The following is an 18,356-nucleotide window of genomic DNA, read 5'->3' as shown; positions in this document are numbered from 1 at the left end:
TAGAATAAGTTTTTGTAGTTTTGGTTTAATTTACGAAAGAGAGAAGGAATTGGTCTGAATATGAGCTTATTGTGTGTTATAAAATTAATGTAATAAGTAATTTTTCTGGTACATAAATTTATCATACGTTCGAGTGTTTAGCAATATATAGCGAATGTGTCAAATAGTTAGTGATTGGTACAGGCGCATTCCTTTTGTCTCAGATCTTCCGAACGGCCGTGCGGAACAATTCAAAACCTACCATCAACCGTCATCGAGCACCCCCAACAGTCACCAACCATGAAGGCATGATTCTACCTAGTTTCAGATATCTAGATGAATACTAACACCTCTCAGCTCACCACCCTCGCTATACTTGCCCTCGCAGCAGTAGGCCTTGCCCTCCCAGCCACCCCCGATGCTACAACAACACCCGACGAGCAGCTAGGCCATCTTGACTGCCCCATTGCAGACTTGAACGTGGCCAAAGAATGTGAAGACTACGGCTTCTACTGCGAAGACGATGGGTCGGTTCAAGCCGTCGAAGCTGGGTTTGAAGAGTCACCTTGCTTTGAATGGTGCAAGTGTGTTCGTTTGTGAAGAAAGGGGCCTAGCGTTGTACATCCTGTAACTTGAGCATGGGAAAATATCATTCAGGAGTAACCTGACTCTGGGGAAATATCATGAAACATTGTAACCACTTGGACGACGATGTATGCAACATTACTTGAGGTTACTGTGCTCCGAAAAAAGGTTGCCGGGACCGAGTTGGTGTGATACTGCGGCCTGGAGGTATAACAGCAGCTTTGTTCCTTTCCACTACGTGAATTCATCCAGTCCAAGTCGGTCAATCAACAGCCTTGCCACTAAATCTGACGAAGACTGAGGCAAAACTCCATCAAAAACATGAAGGTATGCCTCCAGTTGACTTAGCACACTTGTTTAGCCAGAAATATCTCACACACTTTTCATCTTACCTGGTAGTTGATTGCGGCACTCGCTCTGTTGGTGACGGGCACCGGTCAAACTTTTGCCCTGATCAGTTCACCAAAGATCCCCAAAGCCGAGTCAGCACTCCTTGTACTCCAATGTCCTATCGCCGACTTGGACGTGAGCCAGGACTGCAAAGACCTCGGGTTCTATTGTGACGATAACAACGAGGTCAAGACGAAAAAATCGGGCCATGAGGAGTCGCCGTGCTTTGACTGGTGTAAATGCGTCGCTGATATGTAGTGGAAGAAGGAATGTGGACGCTGGATAGCAGACAGGCGGTGATGAAGTCAAGGAAACCTGGAAATTATTCATCATCAAAGATGGCCGTATTGCTATAGTATCAGGCCAAAAAATTGCAAAAGAAGAAGAGCAATACAAACTCCAACATGAAACCGAAGCCAGACAAGGTGTCCTAAAACGAGAGACAAGAAGTGGTAAACGTCCCGAACCAAAAAAACAAACCAATATGTACAAAATTGCAAAACAAAACACCACCCAACCCTCCCATCACAACCCCCTATCAAGGCATTCCCGCCCTAATATTATCGTACTCACTAACTGGATAACTCAACAGGTTCAAAGCCCCCGCCAACTTATTCGTCCCCCCAAACTCCCTCACCACCGTCCTCACCAAACTCTCCTCCTCCCTCACCTTATCCCCCGCCGCCTCCCAAAACACCGTCCCCCCCAACCCCTTCCCCTTCAAATACTTCACCTTCTCCACCGCACTCCTAACCGTATCATAACTAATAAACTCCTGCTTCCTCTCATCAAAACTCCACGCCGCAACCGCCTGCTCATCCCAAAACTCTTTCGCCCCCGGCCTAGGCAAATCCTTATAATTCCAAATCCCCGCCTGCGCCGACCCCTCGCCAATTCCATTATACGGCCTCCCCGGCCCACTCGTAGCCTCAAACCCCCTCCCATAAAGCGGCAGTCCCAGCACAATCTTCCCTGGCGCGACCCCCTTGGCCACATAATCATTCACCGCCTTCTCCGTCGAGAATTTTGTAGAGTTCGGGTTAGTCGTGCTAAGGAAAACATTGCTCTGATGCCCCGAGACACTATCCCACGACCCGGCATAGTCATACGCCATAAGATGCCACGCGTCAATATACTTATCCATCCGTGGGATATCCATCTGGCCATAATGCGTCGGACCCGCCGGACAAGCAATAGTAATAGGCATGTGATACCCCTTTGCGTGCTTGGCAGAGTACTCATCCAAGGCCTCTCTGCACTCTTTCAGCAGCGAAACAAAATCAGCGGCTTCGGTCGCAGAGGCGGGATACTCCCAGTCGATATCCAACCCGTCAAACCCCCAGTCTTGGACCAGCTTCACCGCCGAAGAGCAAAACCTTTTGCGGCCAGCGGCGGTGGCAGCCACGGGGGCGAATTTGGGCGAGTACGTCCACCCGCCGATGGAAAGCAGCACCTTGAGCTGGCGGTGCTTCTTCTTGAGGAGGTACATCTGCTTGACGCAGCCGTAGGCGTTGTTGCCTTGGTCGTTCCAGGAGTCGGTCGGGTAGCGCTTTTCGAGGTCGGAGTAGGTGTCTGAGGAGAATCTGTGTGTTGATCACTTAGCCCGCGTTCTCGGTTTTCTTGTGCATGTGAAAAGATAAGAAACCTACACCTCCCCATTAGAAGCAATATCCGCAAACGAATACAGCACATGCGTGATCCTGTCGGCCGGCAAGTCCTGAGGCTGGAAGTTGTTGCCGTAGATGCCCCTATTCACCATTAGCCCCCTTGCCTCTCCACTCATTGTTGATAAGAACTCACCAATTCGTAAAATAAACCGCATTCCTAAGGGCCGTCCCATTCCCACCCCCACCCCCAACAACAGACCCAGCAGTACTCGACGGCACCGTCCCAGTCCTCGAACTACTCGACACCACCCTCAAGCCGGAGCTACTCCGTACCACCCCAACCGAAGCCTGCGGTGCACCCGTGGTAACCATCACCGAAACCGTCCTCGCAACCTCCACCGTCCTCGTAACCGTCACCGTCGTAGACCTCCCCGCATTGCACACAATCTCCAGCCCCTCCTGCGGACTTAACTGAATAACCTGCTTCGGTGCCGCCTTCACGACTTGGAATCCACCAAGCAAAAAGGGGACGAGGATCGTAGCTGTGGTTAACATTTTCAACCTACCCTCTCAAAATCTGCTGACACAGAAAGGACTGGAGGTGATGTGAAGGTAGGTGGTTTTAAAGCAACCCACGCGTAAAGTGTTTGAGGGCAAAGGAATGTAGGTTCAGCGTAGAACCGGTAAGGAATGTCGACGGCCACATTCTAGATCTTCTGGGCACACCAAGGAAGGGATGGGAACTTTCGCCTCGTTGAAATATGAAAGCGCGCGAGAGAAACCTGCTCCAGACCGATCCTGTCCCACATTCTTCGTCGACATCCGACCGTGTCATTGATCCAGACACAAAAACCTATCTTTAGCCTGAGCTGACTGAGATTGGAACTCTTTTCCTTCCCAGTTTCTGATCGGGATGACCGGGCCGTCGAAACATGAACTGGGTACCTGATCGAAGTGAGGTTGGATACTGTACAACGGAACCTAGGAGAATCGTTAGACAAAGCCGAAATCCTCACGGCTCCCAGCACCGAGCAAGGTGGTATGAGCACTATACCTCAGACCCCTACTATAACCCCGCGGGAGAAGCTCCGGCAGAGTCGCAATATCCAAAACCCAGCAGACAAATGATCTCCCCATCCTTTAAACCGTCCGGCGATAACCTCTTCTTCTGCGATTGGTGTTTGTTGATGTCAATCCGGTCCATCGACGATCACATCCTGCCCTGAAGATCACCAAAAAGCTTGTAACTACCTCCGATCTACCGACCACCTACTCCCTCCCCCATATCTTCGGGAGATGTGCAAAAACGTTTATGCCGCCAAAGTCGGGTATACATAGTATATCAAGCCAAAATCTTCCGGTACATACATACTCTTCGGTAGGTGCAGTGGTGATTCTGTACTTACTCGAGATAAGGAGCAAACGTCTGGCACTGCCCAACCTCTCAAGAAAGCACCACCCGCCCACCCACACCACTGCGAACCCTGCCACATGTAGAAATGGACCTGCACTCACAACTTCCTTGCAACAACAGACTCAACCACTTACCTCCCCGCGTGGCGATCAATCACCCACTCTCTCTCTCTCTCTCTCTCTCTCTCTGGCATGCCAAATCGTGGCTTGAGATCGTTACCAAGATATATTCAACCCCTCCAGCTAAAATGTCTCACCTCCCAACATAGCATCCCGTGTGAAGAGAAGAACATTACCATTTATCCCAACCCCCAAAAACTACCCATCTTTGACTCTTCCAGATTGAACAAAAAGTATCATATACGGTGGTATCATACGCCGCAGAACGGTAATAGTATAGCAATGAACCCCCCCACTAAAATCGCCCAAAAAAAAAGCCAAAAGAACAAGCAGCTTTAAACACACAAAAGAACAAAACATTAAAAAGTGGTATATTACTTTCATACAACTAAACCTTGCAAATTTCCTCTCCCTCTTCTGCCCCTCGCTCCCCTCCCCCCCTTTTGAAATTCTGTCCCTCTCAAACATTAAAGACAAACGGGTATCCCACACACAACAACACACCATCAGAAAAAACAACAAAGTAAATAACAACAACAACAGCAGCAGCAACAACAGCAAAAGACTTTGCAAAAGCAGAAAAAACAACAAGGCCTGGGGGTAATAGTCTGCAGAAAAAAAAAAGAAAAAAAACAATAAACATGACTGTGTAATAATGTGTGTGGCTGTGTGTGTCCGTGTGTGTGTGTGTGTGTGTGTGTGTGTGTGTGTGTACACCAAAAAATGCCACCTCAAAATCTCGAGAAGAAAATTTCGCTTTTTTGCTTTTGTTATCACCCCACCCCTCTGTCCGTTCTCTATAGGGTTTCGTGTTGGCGTTGACAGTGAAAATCATGTCAAGTAATAAAGATACTGGCGATTCATTAACGAGGCCCTCCGCTCTCCAGAAGCAGCCTCTGTATCTTTTCGCCGAGATCTGATTGGAAAACCGCAACTGTATCGCTCCTAACGACGAATCGGAGGCGGTGGTGAGCGAGCACCTGGTCCGCCCATGCCTTCCTGATTACTGGTCAACTCGGCCACTCTGGCCTTGATGCGGGCTACCCGGGACTCGATAGCTGGAACAGACCGTTAGTTGGATTCAATCATGGTTGGTGGGCACAAAAAGAACTTACTCTCTTCACCGCTGGTGTCCCCATCGGTCTCGTCCTTTCTGGCAAACCTGGGAGCAGGTCTCCGCATCTCTGGCGATACTGGCGGCGGTGGAGAGGCAGGAGAAGCCGGGCCACGCTGGGCCGCGCGCTCAGCAGCGTTCTTACGAATCTGAGCCCAGCGATCCATCGCCTCGGGTACGGCGGGCGCCGGCGCTGGAAGCTGACGCTTAGCTGGCGCAGGTGCAGGTGCGGGTGCCTGTTGCTTGGGAGCTTGTGGCAACGCAGGCGATGGCAGAGGGGAGCGGGACGAGTGCCGGGCAATAGGAGGGGGCACGGCATCATCAGTGTCGGTGTCCTCTTCATCCGGAACAAACGCGGGCTGGTCAAGGAGAGGTCCCTGATCAAAGCGGGAGAACTCCTCGCTGGCAGCGGCAGCATCCCGAGTGTTGACGCGGGACACATCCTCATGAACAGACGGCTCATAGGTGGGTTCGGTCTGAGGCTCAGGAGCAGCAGCCACTGGGGTGGGAGCTGGGGCGGCAGCAGGAGCCGCCGCGGGAGGAACCGCCTTGCGAGCAGGAAGGGCCGTAGCCGGCTCAACCTTGGGGGGCAATGGCTGAGGAGTTTCCTGCTTCGGAGGTTGCTCAGGGGCGACGGCCTTGACGGGGGCAGCGGCAGCGGCAGCTGTTGGGGAAGCAAGCATGGTGTTGAGCTGCTCAGGAGCGCTATCAGGCACCTTGGATGACCTCCTAGCACGACCAAACAGTTTCCTGAAGCCGCCGGTAGCAGTGGGACTCTTGGATAATTCCTTCTGCAGCTTATTCTGCTTCCTTTCCGGGCTATCTGGCTCGGGCGAAACCATTTGCTCACGAGTCAACTCCATGCTAGTGACGTTGGCGACCTGATCCTTGGGCTTGGGTGGAGGCGCAGGCGTGCTACGACCTCCACCGTCAGATACCCGTTCGACAGGGTGGACATCTTTGGGTGCTTCCAGCTCCTTCTCTGTGGCCCTGGGCGTCTCTGGGGTCGGCGTTTCTGTCCGAGGAGTAACAGTAGCGGGTGCGGGGATAGTGATCGGGGCAGGTTGAGGTTGCGGTGTTGACTTGGGAGGCGGCTGAGGAGGACGCTCATTGCCATTTGCAGCAGGAGGAGTGATTCCGTTGACGCTAGAAGCTGTGCTACCGCCACGGCCGGCGCTGTTATCTGCCAAATAGGCCTCTCTAATCGCGTCCTTGTCATACTTGTTCGCCCACTTGACAGCCGGAGACGCCTCATTAAGGATGCTCGCCTGCAGTGTGAAGACGCTGTTGGTCTTCTCGTGCATGTAGTCGGCATCGCTCCTCCCCCTCCGCTCCACGGCCTGGGGTTGGGCCTTTTGCCTCTCCTGGGCCTGGAGCTGTTGCGCAGCTGCCTGAATCTTGGCTTGCTGGTCAGGGCCAATGCTGGTCTTGCTGAAGCCCATGGTGGAGCTCGTGTTCAGGTAATTATCGCTCTTTTCCAAAGCATGCTTTCCTGCGGTCGACTTTCTCCTGTTCAGGCCAGAAGTCTTGGAACGGCGGGTCCAACTGAAGAAGCCCTTCTTCTCCGCAATGTAGGCTCCCTCGGCCGGATCAGGGGCAGCGCCCTTGACGATTTCCTCCATGACCAACCAGCGACCATCTCGAATAATAGTCTCAATCACGGCACAGCGCCCAAAAGTAGACTTCCTTTCCGAAGTCTCCTCAGGAGCCAAACTGGTCAGCCAAACCCACCAGAAAGCATCATCAAGATCGAAGCGGGTGATGCTAGCGAGCTCGCCAGGTTCAAGATGGTTTTCGTTCTCGAGTCTCGGTCTGTGGGACTGCGAGCTGCGTTGGCGGAGGTTCGTCTCGATGGGGGGAAGGACCTTGTCAGGCGGCAGCAAGTGGCTCGTGTTGTTCTTCTCGTCAACGAAACCCGAAGACAAAAAGTCGGCCCAGGATGGTGTTGTTGGCCGTCCTAAGTCGTTGCCAGAGGCGGGCGTGTTCCGCATTCCCTGCTGTCGTCGTTGAACTGCCAGCGAGTCGTCCAATTCGTCTTCCTCCTCCAGAGCACTCGCAAACCCAATGTCCTCAAATCGAGACCACGAAGCGTCACGAAGACTGGTGGAGTGTTTCGAACTCGAAACGGCGTGTGACTGGTTCGCGGCCGAGATGGCCCGAAGAACTCTGACGCACTCCTCGGTCAGGGCCTTGATGGGATCCTCGTATTCAGACCACTGCTTCAAAGCTCGGTCGTCGTCGCGGTATTGGAAGTGGTTGGCTCGTCTCAAGAGGGCAAACGGTGTTGGTGAAACAGTATCGACTATCATGGCAACCCTGTAAGTAGATGTTTGCAAGAGATGGGGCCTCTGCGGCGGGTATTCGGTCTCCTGGAGAAGCTTCTGCAACGACATGGGTAGAAGCGAAATGCCGCCAACCACTGGTTCTGGCGCGAGGGATCTGAGGTATGCAAAGAAAAGATGGCTTGTAGCATCGGCAGCCTTGAGCCACGCCTTGTACGCGCCCTCGAACCCATTGGCCCTGTCGGCTTCGGTCTGCTCGAAAGCCCACCATGCAGCCATCCGTGAGAGCTTGCGCCCGCCGAACCCGTTCGTCTTCCCGTGGGCGGCAACTGCCGACAGCAGGTCGAAAAAGTGAAAGACGATTTGTGCCTGCGCCTTTCTGTTCTCAAAGCTGAGCGGAATAAAGGTCTTGAAAGAGTCTCTGGCCAGGTTCGAGTCTTGCTCTCCAAGGCTGAACAACTCATAAGAATCCCATCCTACCACACCGCCCGGAAGTCTGCTCCAGCACCATTTCACAACGCCCGAGATAACCTGTGCCACAAAATCAGTATCGAGTCTCAAACCAGCACCACCCTCAACTATGTTTTAGTCGTACCATGGGCTCCGTCATGCGCAGCTCCTGCGCCAATGCCTCTCCATACAGTGTTTGGGCGCCATCTCTGTTGCCGAAAAAGTGTCGCACAAAGGTGCGAACAGCACTCGGGTCCGACGTTGGTCGGAAGGGAAGTAGTAAAAAGGGAAGATCGAGAGCTGCAAGCTAGCCGTTAGCGAATTGATGGGGGAGTGGAGGGCGGGCGCAGCAGCAGCAGTGCCGAAATTGATGTCATCGTACCTCGCGCCTTGAGCTCTTCTGTAGAAAATCGAAGCAATTCCTCCACCTCCTCAGGGTCGACCGTCTTGCGAGCCCAGGCGTCGCCCTCCCATCGTGGTTTCTTTGCTAATTGGTCGTCGAGATCGAGCTGGCCCTTTTTGGATTTCTTCCCGTCCTTGCCCTTGAGGCGGGAGAAAAGACTCGGCATCTTGTTCCAGAAGCGTGTCTTGGATTTTGGAGGGTCAGGAGTGGAAGACCGAAACATTCAATGGTCGAAAACTGGGTTGAGCGGGGGAGAAAAGACGGTGGGTGGGCGGCGGGAGCTGGCGTAAAATATGCTATCTTTTGGAAGAAGAGAAAAAAAAAAGAAATATTTATTTTGGTCGGCGAGCTCACAGCTGAGTGGGTGAGCGAGAGAGCAATTGGCGGCGGTCTGGGGGGGGGGTGTGGTGGTGGTGGTGTCTCGATTGGGCAGTACGTCCCGCTAAACAGCAAGGCTGAGGTGGCCAGGGTATCTAAGGTATCAGGTATCAAAAGAGAGAGGCAAAATGAGTGCTCGGAGAAGGAGAATTTGACTGAGAATGTTGAAAATGGTGAGAATGGAAAAGAGACGATTGTCTCCCACTCTCTGTCTTCAGGCGGGCGGCGAGCTGTTCTTCAGGGGCGCTGGAACTGTGATGGCGGCCGGGTCGAGCAGGCCCCCAGGAAATTGCTTCACTGGGTCGGGAGGGCGCGTGGGTTCTTGATCAAAGTAGCGTTTCGCGGGGACGTGGGCCAAAAGTGACCTTGTGTCTTGGGTGACAGGCTGAATTAGGTTTAGTTGCTGTGTCGAGCTGCAATTGCTAACGATTTGCTGCAAGCCCGTTCAGGAACAGACCAGGACCGAATATTATATTTCTCAGGTGTGAAAGTGAAGCTGTGTTCCGGGCCCCGGGCGCTTGATTCTTTTAAATGAGCCGCGGCGCTCCCTCTTTTTCTCATCTACTGTGTAGTACCTCCAGGCACAGATGATGAATGAGCCAACTGGTTTTTCCTTCAGGGAGAGAGACGGGCTGTTTTTACGGTTTGAGGCTGGGGTGTCCTCATGGATCTCTAGCCTTGAAGATTGGGTGCCAGGCTGAGTCGCTCCCTCCTGGAGTTGTGCCCGACGCGGCGACGTTCGTGACAAGTGGGGGTTGCTCACAGGGTACCTGCCTGTTGTTGTGCCTCCGTGATCTCATTCCCTTGTTTCATCCTGGCTCCGCTGAAATTCGAGACTGGCCATCCTGACTCTTGACTGGACATCTTTTTGTCTCCAGCATTTTTTTTATTCTTGAATAAGAATATCCCGAATCCCGCACACGTGGGAGTTCATAAGTCGCCAGAGAACTACTCCCAAAATGTCAAATATTCCAATACATACACACACTCACACACACGCCTCCTCGACCACATCCGCTGGCCGCGACCCCTCTGTGGTACCCTTGAGATGAACATGGCTCGCTCGGCACTTGATGTAGGTACAAGACATCCACTGCTCGGCTCACTTACACCGACCTGCAGCACCCCAGACTACCTTACCAGAAAACCTCCACCTCCACCGGGGAGATGTTCGCCGTTGTCTGTACTCCATCCTCTGGCCGATGCGGAATATCACTGGAAAGCGTTGGGGGTGGGGCTGCCCTCTCTGTCCAACCGCTCGTCATGGACTCATGATACTGCTCCTCCGCACGATCCGGGGAGTGACAACACACATCAGCTTCATTGGCTGACGATGAGCTAACCTTGGCCGAGAAACAAGCTGGAAGCTCCCCATCTGCATCTGTGTTGGCAGCGCTGGTCTCTCGGTGCCCGGCCATAGGACGGTTCCAGCCAGCAAAAAGTGCTCCATCTGCACGCTTCGCTGTCAACCCGACGCCATTCCCTCCATGAACAAGAGTGCGATCACCGCCATGTCTCCGGCATTCGGGCAACCAACCAGACTTAAACGCATTGCACTGAGACACGGCTACTGACTGTCTGCTCCCCAGCTATCGACTCGGGCATGTTGAGCTTCCGGGTTGGGTTGTGGTTGGAGGGGGAGCGGCATGTCGGAGCATGCCCGCATGAATGCTGCCACCCTGGACTGGACCTGCATGCGCTCGCCTGCAAGCTGTCAGTCAAGAAGCAGCAGAGCCCTCGCTTTGGCCCTTGACAGTAAAAATCATGATCGGACGAGCATGCACGGCATCATGCTCGTGATACCTACAGCCAGCTTTACTACATGGAGCTCAAAGCCCTCTAGACACTAGCCCTCGCTACCGTGAAGTTCTCGATCAACAACACCCCAGCCATCCGTCAACTCGGTAACTCTCGCGCCGTCGCAGATATCCGTTCGCAATTCGATGCAAGCTTCCAGTCCATGCTGCGATCCCGTAGCTTGCCGAGCTATCTCCCCCCACTCTCCCCAAGAGCTGGCATGACCCGGACAACATCGGCCATGTCGCAGCTTGATCTCCAGACCCTTGATCGCCGCCTCCCAGCCAATCACGGTTCTCCTTCAGGCGGGCCGCCTTCCTGTCTAGGAACTCGGCTTCTTCCGGTGTAAGCTTCTTTAGACCCTGATGTGTTCTTGTTATCATCACAAGGTAAACACTGGGACTACATGTTGTCCGTTACCCACATTTTCTCGCCGTGGTACGGGAATTGCGGCTCTCAGACTTGGGGGATCTGCTCTCATGTTGTTCCAGCACCATCCCCGTACTCATCAGCATAGGATACCCCGGGCAGGCCTCGCCATCTGCCGGCACGCTAACCCTCAGGTGCGGATGGCACAGACTCGACGACAAATGCAGGAACAGATACAGTGATGTCATTATTAAAGATGCAGAGGGGTCATTACTCGTGCACCATCCCGTCGGTTGTGCCTCCGTTCACTCGTTTGCTGAAACGATCAAGTCTGCGTTCTTGGTGTGAAAGTTCCCGGACAGTATCACCAAGGGAGCGTTTCGGCCGACCTAGTAAAGCCGATCTGTGGTTCTGATCTGACCATCTGATACCGTGACTCGGAAGCGATGCCGGACGGTTGTTAAAGAAGACTCGAACCTCATCGGCATCGGGAATTCGTTATCAGGACTCGGGCCGGGCCGATCCAGAGAAGTGTGTCCACTTTCTTCGAGGGTTTCCATTCGAGAAATTCGGTTGCCAACCTCCTGAGACTGGCGGCGGCTCAATTTCCGTTGGTATCACCGGCTGGGTCACACAAGTTGCGAAGAAGCAAGTTACAGCTTTGACGGAAGAAACACCAAACACCGCCACCGAATTCTCGGATGGCTTTTTTTCGAGCATGCAGAGAGGCTGCGTGGTATTTTCTGCGATCGGTTCAGGGGGGCGAGTGAGTATTTACACAGCAGGGCGCACCAGAGCACAGAGTACAGAAGCTGGAACACGCCACTTTTGACTGCCCCGGAAGCTGTCACTTGAAGCCCCTGAGTTGTACAGCACTTATCTGGTGGGCAGTATGCCATTGTATGGAATGTCTCACTGGGCGAAATATATCTGGTGAAATCTCCGCCACGGGCGTCGCTATATGCGGCCACACCAGAGCTAGAAAATGGGAAGATTGGCTGGTGGCGTGGCACTTGGCTTTCCCAGCCTTTTTGGGAGAAATCATTGGCCTTGACTTGACTCTAAAAATAAAAACCGCAAAATGAAACCGCAAATCAAAATATCAATGTTAGAGAAAAAAACCCCCCCCCCAGAATTATTGATCAAGTCATCTCAAACGCTCCTCGATAGATATATATCTAAACAACCAACAGAGTAACAAAACACGCAAAAGCAAACACCATATGCTCGAATTCCCAGCCGAGCAACTTCCCGCCAAAACATAAGGTCAGAGAAAGTCAAATTTCCTTCCTCTTTTTCATAAATCCATACAAGTCCATCCATACGATGCTAACCCAGCCCTGTTTCCTTTGCCAAATTTCATCCTTATGCCATATATCATTCTTTGTGTTCCATCATAATAATCCTGCAAAAACTGATCGCAAAAAAAGCAAAAAGTTGGACACCTCGCAACCCGGGGAACATCATCAACCTTGATACACCCCGTCAAAAAGCCCCCTCTCCAACACCTAAACACTGCTCACAAAGCACACCAGCCTGACCCTTTCCGTCAAAAACACCTCCCGCAAAACAAAGGCGTTCGAAAACTAAAAACAGCCCACAACCCCTCCCCTTTACAACCCCTTCTCCCTCATCAAAGCATCCCACTCCTCCTCCTCCCCCGGATCCACATTCTCCCCATCATCATCCCCCTCCACCTCCTCCTCCTTCTTCTTCCCCTTCTCCTCCTTTGGCGAACAACTCCCCCCCTTCGGACTCCTACTTAACCCCCTAGCAATCTCATTCAAATCCACCCTCCGTCCCATAACCGCCCCCCTCACCACCTCCTCCACCCGTTTCGCAACCTCCCCCTTCTCCACCCTCGGCCTCGGACTCGGCTCGTCACTCTCCAAGACACTCTCCCCCTCATTCAGCGCCCAGTCCACCCTCCCCTTCAGCCCATACCTCTCGCCGAGCCACTCATTCGCCTTCCTAAAGTGCCCACACTGAAAAAACCCCCTCGACGCGCTCAGCGGAGAAGGGTGCACACTCTTCAGCACCAGATGCCTCTTCTGATCAACCTTTAGCACCCTCTTCCCAGCCGGCGTGCCCCACGCCAAAAAAACCACTCCCGTTGTTCGCTTGGCGGCGACGAGATCAATGCACTTTTGCGTAAACTTTTCCCAGCCGCGGTTGGAATGCGAGTTTGCCTCGTGAGCGCGGACGGTAAGGCACGTGTTGAGCATGAGAACCCCACGTTTGGCCCAGGGAGTCAACAGCCCGGCCTTGTTGGGGGGCGGGTTGAACGAGGGGTAGTCTTTTCCGAGGCAGGTATATATGTTTTTCAACGAAGGGGGCGCAGGAGTAGGGGGGAGGACACTAAACGCCAGACCGTGGGCTTGGTTGTGGTTGTGGTAGGGGTCTTGACCGAGAATTACAATCCGTGTGGTTGTGAAGGGGGTGTGTCGGGACCTATGTGATCATTATATATGTTAGCAAGGGAATGGATGGGGATGAAGGAAAGAGGGGGGAAACAATACCATAGAGCTAAACTATCCTCCTTTGGGGGAAAAATCTTTTTTCCAGCAGCATACTCCCTCTCCAAAAACCTCTTTAGATCCAAAAACTCCTTTGTGACGATTTCATCCTTCAGGTGCACCAGCCAGCTCTCGTCAAGGGTGTCAATCTCGAGCTGCAGCAGCCTTTTCTGCTCTGGCGTCAGGGTGGCCACCCATTTGTCCTTGTCAAACCTCGCGGCGGCTGGGTCGGTGGGCGCGGTGAAGGATGAGTTGGGGGTGGTGGGGAGGCCGGAGCTGTTGGTAGCTGACGGTTTCGCCGCCGGGGAGCTCCCGAAGAAAGACATGATGCTTCCTTGCTTGACCTTTTTCGCGTCGGCTCCGCCTGTTTGGGCGCCGGCTTTGCGTTTGAGGGTCGACATTGTGAGAAGAGAAGAGGCGAAAAAGGAAGGGACTGATCGAGGTGGGTTTGTGGTGAGGACAAGAAGGCGGTGACGGTGAGGTTGTGGTGGAGTCGTTGCTGGGATATGTCGGCGGAGACGGAGTAATAGTAGTCGGTGAAGAAGGGAAGAAGAAAACAAAGAGGTTGTAAAGGTGAAAAGTTGTCGAGGGAGAGTCTTTGATAACGAAGCTATTGTCACTGGTGATACCCCCCCCTCCCCTCAAAAGGGCTACAGAAAGTAATATTGTATAAAGTCGTGAGATTTTTCGATTCCTCAACGCAAAGTCGAGATCAAAAGGTCAAAGTGAAAAAGAAAAAAAAAGTCAAAGTCGAAGAGTGAGAGAGGGAGAAAAAGGGCCGTCGTTGACAAGACAACAAAGGCACAGACAAGCTCAAAGTCGGTGTAAGCTGTGTGGAGAAATCTGAAGAAAAAAAGAGGAAGGAAGTTGCGATTGGATTGTTTATCTTTCACGCCAAACACCAAGCAAGCACTGCTGGATACAAGACAAGGTCAAGGAGGAGGTCGCAAAGAGGAGGTCCAAGCTGTTGTTGTCAGGCACAGTCGATTGATTAATCACCTTTCAACAAAAAAAGGGTCAAACAGCCGCGCTCGCTCCCAGGAAGGAAATCCTGCTGCTGCCTGCCAGCCCTTGCAAACAAGGAATACTATACAAATCAGGACAAGTTCAAAAATGCAGATGGCTGGCTGAACAATGGGGTATCCTGTTTTGATCATCCCTATTTAAGTTAAGTGCTTCCTCTTTTCTTTATTTATCCCTCGCATTGTGATACGCGAAAAGACGCGGTCTTTTGGCGTCAAAAACTTAAATCAATTAACACGTCACGTGGGTGCCATCGATCGGGGTCCGGGTCCGGGGTAGTTTCCAGATCTTGAAATTCTTGAAATCTTGAACTTCCAGCCCGGTTTTTATGCTTGTATCTTATCCAATTGAACCCTCTTTCCCACTATATCAACTCGTCATAACTCCCCCATATCAAGACAATCCCATTATCATTCCACCTTCGTCACGTCACGTCACGTCTCCCCCTCTCGGCTCCCTCCTGCGTGCCTGCAGCAAAAAAATGCACCCGTTGTCTCGTCACACGACAGGGCTGAATTCTCATTGGCAGCTCCCCCTCAGCCAACCGCCCAATCGTGCACCCCTGCAACCTACAAAACCACTTTAAACGCGGTTGCGAACTTGACGCGCTGAAAGCGTGACGGTGCAATTCGATCGCGTCTCCTCCTTCCAAGGCGTCTGTTTCGCAAGCATGTAACCTACACCTCTCCACCCTCGCACAAAGTGCCAATCGAAAGCCTGCCCGCGCGTTGCTCATCATCATCAAGTCAGGTCATGAGATCTAGGGTCAAATCTCTCTTAAATCCCAGGATAAGCACCGGTAGCAGAAGAGGTAACAGCAGCCGAACACCACTGAGCCGCACTGTTGAAAAAACCACCATGCCATCCATAAAATATGCTACCCAGACACCAATATATATATATCACTTCAAAATCACAAACCCATACATATATGCCCCCCCTCTTTTTGCTTCACCTCCTGTGTTCAATTTATACAAAAGCTCTCCTCTCCCCCCCCCCAGAAAATATACATTACCCCCCCTACCAGTTCAACCACCCAAACCACCCCAAAACCATCCACGTCGCCCTCCAAATCGTAGTCCACATCTCCCTCACCACCACCGCCGCAACCGTATCCTTTCCCTTGTTATAACCCATCCCCCTCCCCTTCGGCCTCCACTTCTCCTCCTCCCTCTCATCGCTCCTAATCTCTATCCTCGGCTGCCCCCTCCACTTCCCCTTGCTCTTCTCCCTGCTATGTCCATGTCCACCAACACTCGAACCACTCCTATCCCTCCCCTTCCCCCCACCACTTCTCGAAGACCCCAGCCCACTAGAAGGAAACCTAAACTCATCATAATCCTCCACCTTTGCCTTGAACACAGGCAGCAGTGCACTCCCCCTATACTGCACCCCCTGCACCTCCGGCTCCAGCGCAAAAGGCGTGAGCTTCAAAACCGGCACCAAGAACGCCCTCACCACCAAAATGATAACCGAAATGATCGCAAACCCCACGTAGCGAATATACGTGCTCAACTGACTAGGCAAAATGCACAAGTGCGTCTGCAGCGTCTGCTTCTGATCCGGATTAAGCGGCTTCCCCCCGCTGTCCAGTGGGTTCCACAGACTAACCAGGACAAACCCCGGTTTATTCACCCCCATCGCCATGCTGATACTCTTCACCGTGATCTCCTTAACCCTCCGCTGCTCCTCAGAGTGCACCAGCTCGCAATAGTCATGATCATCCCCCGAAAAGGCGTGAACCACATTGCCAACCTTCTTCAACAAACTAATCGACTGCTGCTCGTCAAGCACGTTCTGATACTGATACCCCCTCGAAACAGAAATAGCGTTCCCATGATCAGGCACCACCGACCCCGTCTGTCCCTTTGGTGGTTTCGCAGGGGGGTGTCTCTCCCTCAGCGGGCCGCAGGGCGTCCCAGGCGGTCGATAAAGCGGGACATGGCTCAGCAGAATCGTCGGCAGCTCCGGCGTCTTTTCAGTACCAAGACTGGGCTTGTCTTTGAAATTCGCCTTATCCACCTCCTCAATCCTGTGCTTAAACTGCACCTCCGGCACCTCCCCTCTCATCATCCTCAGCTCCTTCTCCACCGCGATCGGCTTCAGCCATTGCAGCCTATCCAGAAAGATCTTGGTAGGCATGTAAATCGGCTTGAGGTCATGTCTCGCCGCCTCGGGCGACACTTCCGCACTCATCGACACCGAGTCGACCGAAACAAACGTGTGATTCCCCACAACATCCACCCTGTTCCCTTCCCCAAAGTACGTCTCGAATCGGTTCCTCACGGGGACTTTGATCTCCGCCCCAAACCCCAAGTCGTGATTTCCTGGTAAGCTCGTGACGAACTTCCTGCGCTTGTGTTCCTTGCCGGATTCCATCCCGGACTTGATCCACGGCTTGATGAATATCTCCCCAAACCGGCCATACTCCTTCAGCCAGTAAAACTCCCCATAGTGTTTGTTCCAGCTCTTTAGGTATTTCTGTTCCGATTTCGGGTGTGGTCCCCACGAGGGGTCTCTAAAGTCGCCGTGGGCCGTCTTCCATTCTCTGCCGCCGTCAAAGAGGTCACCGAGGAAGAAGACACTGTCGGGGTCGAGCTGCTCCTGAAGCTGACCATACCCACGCTTCATGTAGTTGTCCGTCAACTTAATCGTCAGGGCTTGTATTGGCCATGGTCGGCCAGGGTAAGAATGAGGATCGATGAGCTGGGGGTCGGCAACGAGGGCTACGCGGTGGGGTTGGGCGCCGGCGGGCTGTTGTCATGGTTAGCACACATGCCACCCTGCCTGCCAGAAGTAGCAAAAGGGAAAAACATACCCAGTTCTCCCAATTCTCCCACGCGCAGTTTTCCACCATGGAATGGAAAGTCCATCTCTCCCCCCAAAGCAACACCACAACCCAGAACCCAACCAGCAAATGCGGAACGCTGAGTATCCGATTATACGTCAAATTCCTCTTTATTTGGTGCACCGTATTATAAATCGCCGTAACCACCATCCGCCGGCCACGTTCGCGCCAGAACTTGACCATAGCCCGGAGGGCCTTTTTCACAAAGGCCACAAAGTCCTCGACGAGGGAGGTGTTGTTGCCATTATTGCTGGAACCGTCCCCACTGAAGAAATTGGACGAGTAGCCGTAGGCGTGTTGATTCCAGCTGTTGGTGGATTGCTGCTTTGGCTTGTAGCTGCCGCCGCCATAGTTATACGGCCGGGCCATGACGATGATGCGAGGTGGTAGCAGCCATGCCCCTGCTGCTGCAACCGTTAAGTGTTCTTTCGTTCGGCAGGGGATAGAGGTGATTCTCGGTCCGGTGACGCTCGGGATCTAGGATCTAGGGTTTCGTGGGAAAGGTTCGTCGATCCGGGAAGATGGGAAACGGTGGTTTCTGCCGGGCTCCCCAAGGTAAGGTTCAGGTCGGGTGCGTAAACGCGGGGAAAGGGTATCCGTAAATTAGACAAGTGCAGGGCCGTTTTATCCGTGTCTTCCGTCGAGTGTGTGTGTATTCTGGAAACGGGATGAACTCAATTCCCAAAATCAATCGAAAATAGCTCCGTTTAGTATAACCGCCCGTTTCTCTTCTCCTTTTCAGCAAAAAGAAAAAATAATAAGAAAAAAACAAAGAAAGAAATGGCAGGATGGAAAAGGCAAACTCAAAGCTGCTGACCACGGCAGACGTTCGTTTAACCCCCTGTCGACGGAACGGCTCCAGTTGCGGAGACGTGGGAGATGGAAGATTAGTGGATCGGAACAAAAGGCCCCCCTGTCCCCGATGTTAGCCTCAGCTGAAGCGTGGCCAGACCCAGCATCTTGGGCTTCTCGGTTGACCCCCTTTTCTCCACCAACCACCACCACCATTTGCATTATGCTGGTCTGCAAAGTGTATAAACTCTCAACAGCGTCACACAGCAGCGTTTTGTTTTTGCAGTGTG

The 18,356-nt window shown here is 52.8% G+C and overlaps 5 protein-coding genes across 5 annotated transcripts; 1 reads left to right on the top strand and 4 right to left on the bottom strand.

Moving 5' to 3' along the window:
* Positions 1 to 885: 885 nt before the first annotated feature.
* On the top strand, positions 886 to 1,212 carry PODANS_1_8890 (uncharacterized protein; the record flags this gene model as incomplete). Its single annotated transcript, XM_001908513.1, has 2 exons — positions 886 to 891; positions 964 to 1,212. 2 exons carry the CDS (start codon positions 886 to 888, stop codon positions 1,210 to 1,212), a joined length of 255 nt encoding a protein of 84 aa, XP_001908548.1.
* Positions 1,213 to 1,492: 280 nt separating this feature from the next.
* On the bottom strand, positions 1,493 to 3,116 carry PODANS_1_8880 (uncharacterized protein; the record flags this gene model as incomplete). The annotated part of the gene is made up of 3 exons (XM_001908512.1): positions 1,493 to 2,537; positions 2,604 to 2,654; positions 2,755 to 3,116. 3 exons carry the CDS (start codon positions 3,114 to 3,116, stop codon positions 1,493 to 1,495), a joined length of 1,458 nt encoding a protein of 485 aa, XP_001908547.1.
* A 1,923-nt stretch (positions 3,117 to 5,039) lies between these two features.
* Positions 5,040 to 8,509, bottom strand: PODANS_1_8870 (uncharacterized protein; the record flags this gene model as incomplete). The annotated part of the gene is made up of 4 exons (XM_001908511.1): positions 5,040 to 5,152; positions 5,210 to 8,021; positions 8,086 to 8,240; positions 8,323 to 8,509. 4 exons carry the CDS (start codon positions 8,507 to 8,509, stop codon positions 5,040 to 5,042), a joined length of 3,267 nt encoding a protein of 1,088 aa, XP_001908546.1.
* Positions 8,510 to 12,500: 3,991 nt separating this feature from the next.
* On the bottom strand, positions 12,501 to 13,804 carry PODANS_1_8860 (uncharacterized protein; the record flags this gene model as incomplete). Its single annotated transcript, XM_001908510.1, has 2 exons — positions 12,501 to 13,338; positions 13,407 to 13,804. The coding sequence occupies 2 exons, from the start codon at positions 13,802 to 13,804 to the stop codon at positions 12,501 to 12,503; spliced, it is 1,236 nt and encodes a 411-aa protein (XP_001908545.1).
* Positions 13,805 to 15,446: 1,642 nt separating this feature from the next.
* PODANS_1_8850 (uncharacterized protein) lies at positions 15,447 to 17,643 on the bottom strand (the record flags this gene model as incomplete). The annotated part of the gene is made up of 2 exons (XM_001908509.1): positions 15,447 to 17,180; positions 17,245 to 17,643. 2 exons carry the CDS (start codon positions 17,641 to 17,643, stop codon positions 15,447 to 15,449), a joined length of 2,133 nt encoding a protein of 710 aa, XP_001908544.1.
* Positions 17,644 to 18,356: the final 713 nt, after the last annotated feature.

Source organism: Podospora anserina, chromosome 1, assembly GCF_000226545.1.
Source record: "Podospora anserina S mat+ genomic DNA chromosome 1, supercontig 2".
NCBI classification, from domain to species: Eukaryota; Fungi; Ascomycota; class Sordariomycetes; order Sordariales; family Podosporaceae; genus Podospora; species Podospora anserina.
Note: the sequence above shows the minus strand (reverse complement) of the source record. Positions and strands in the feature narration are given on the sequence as shown.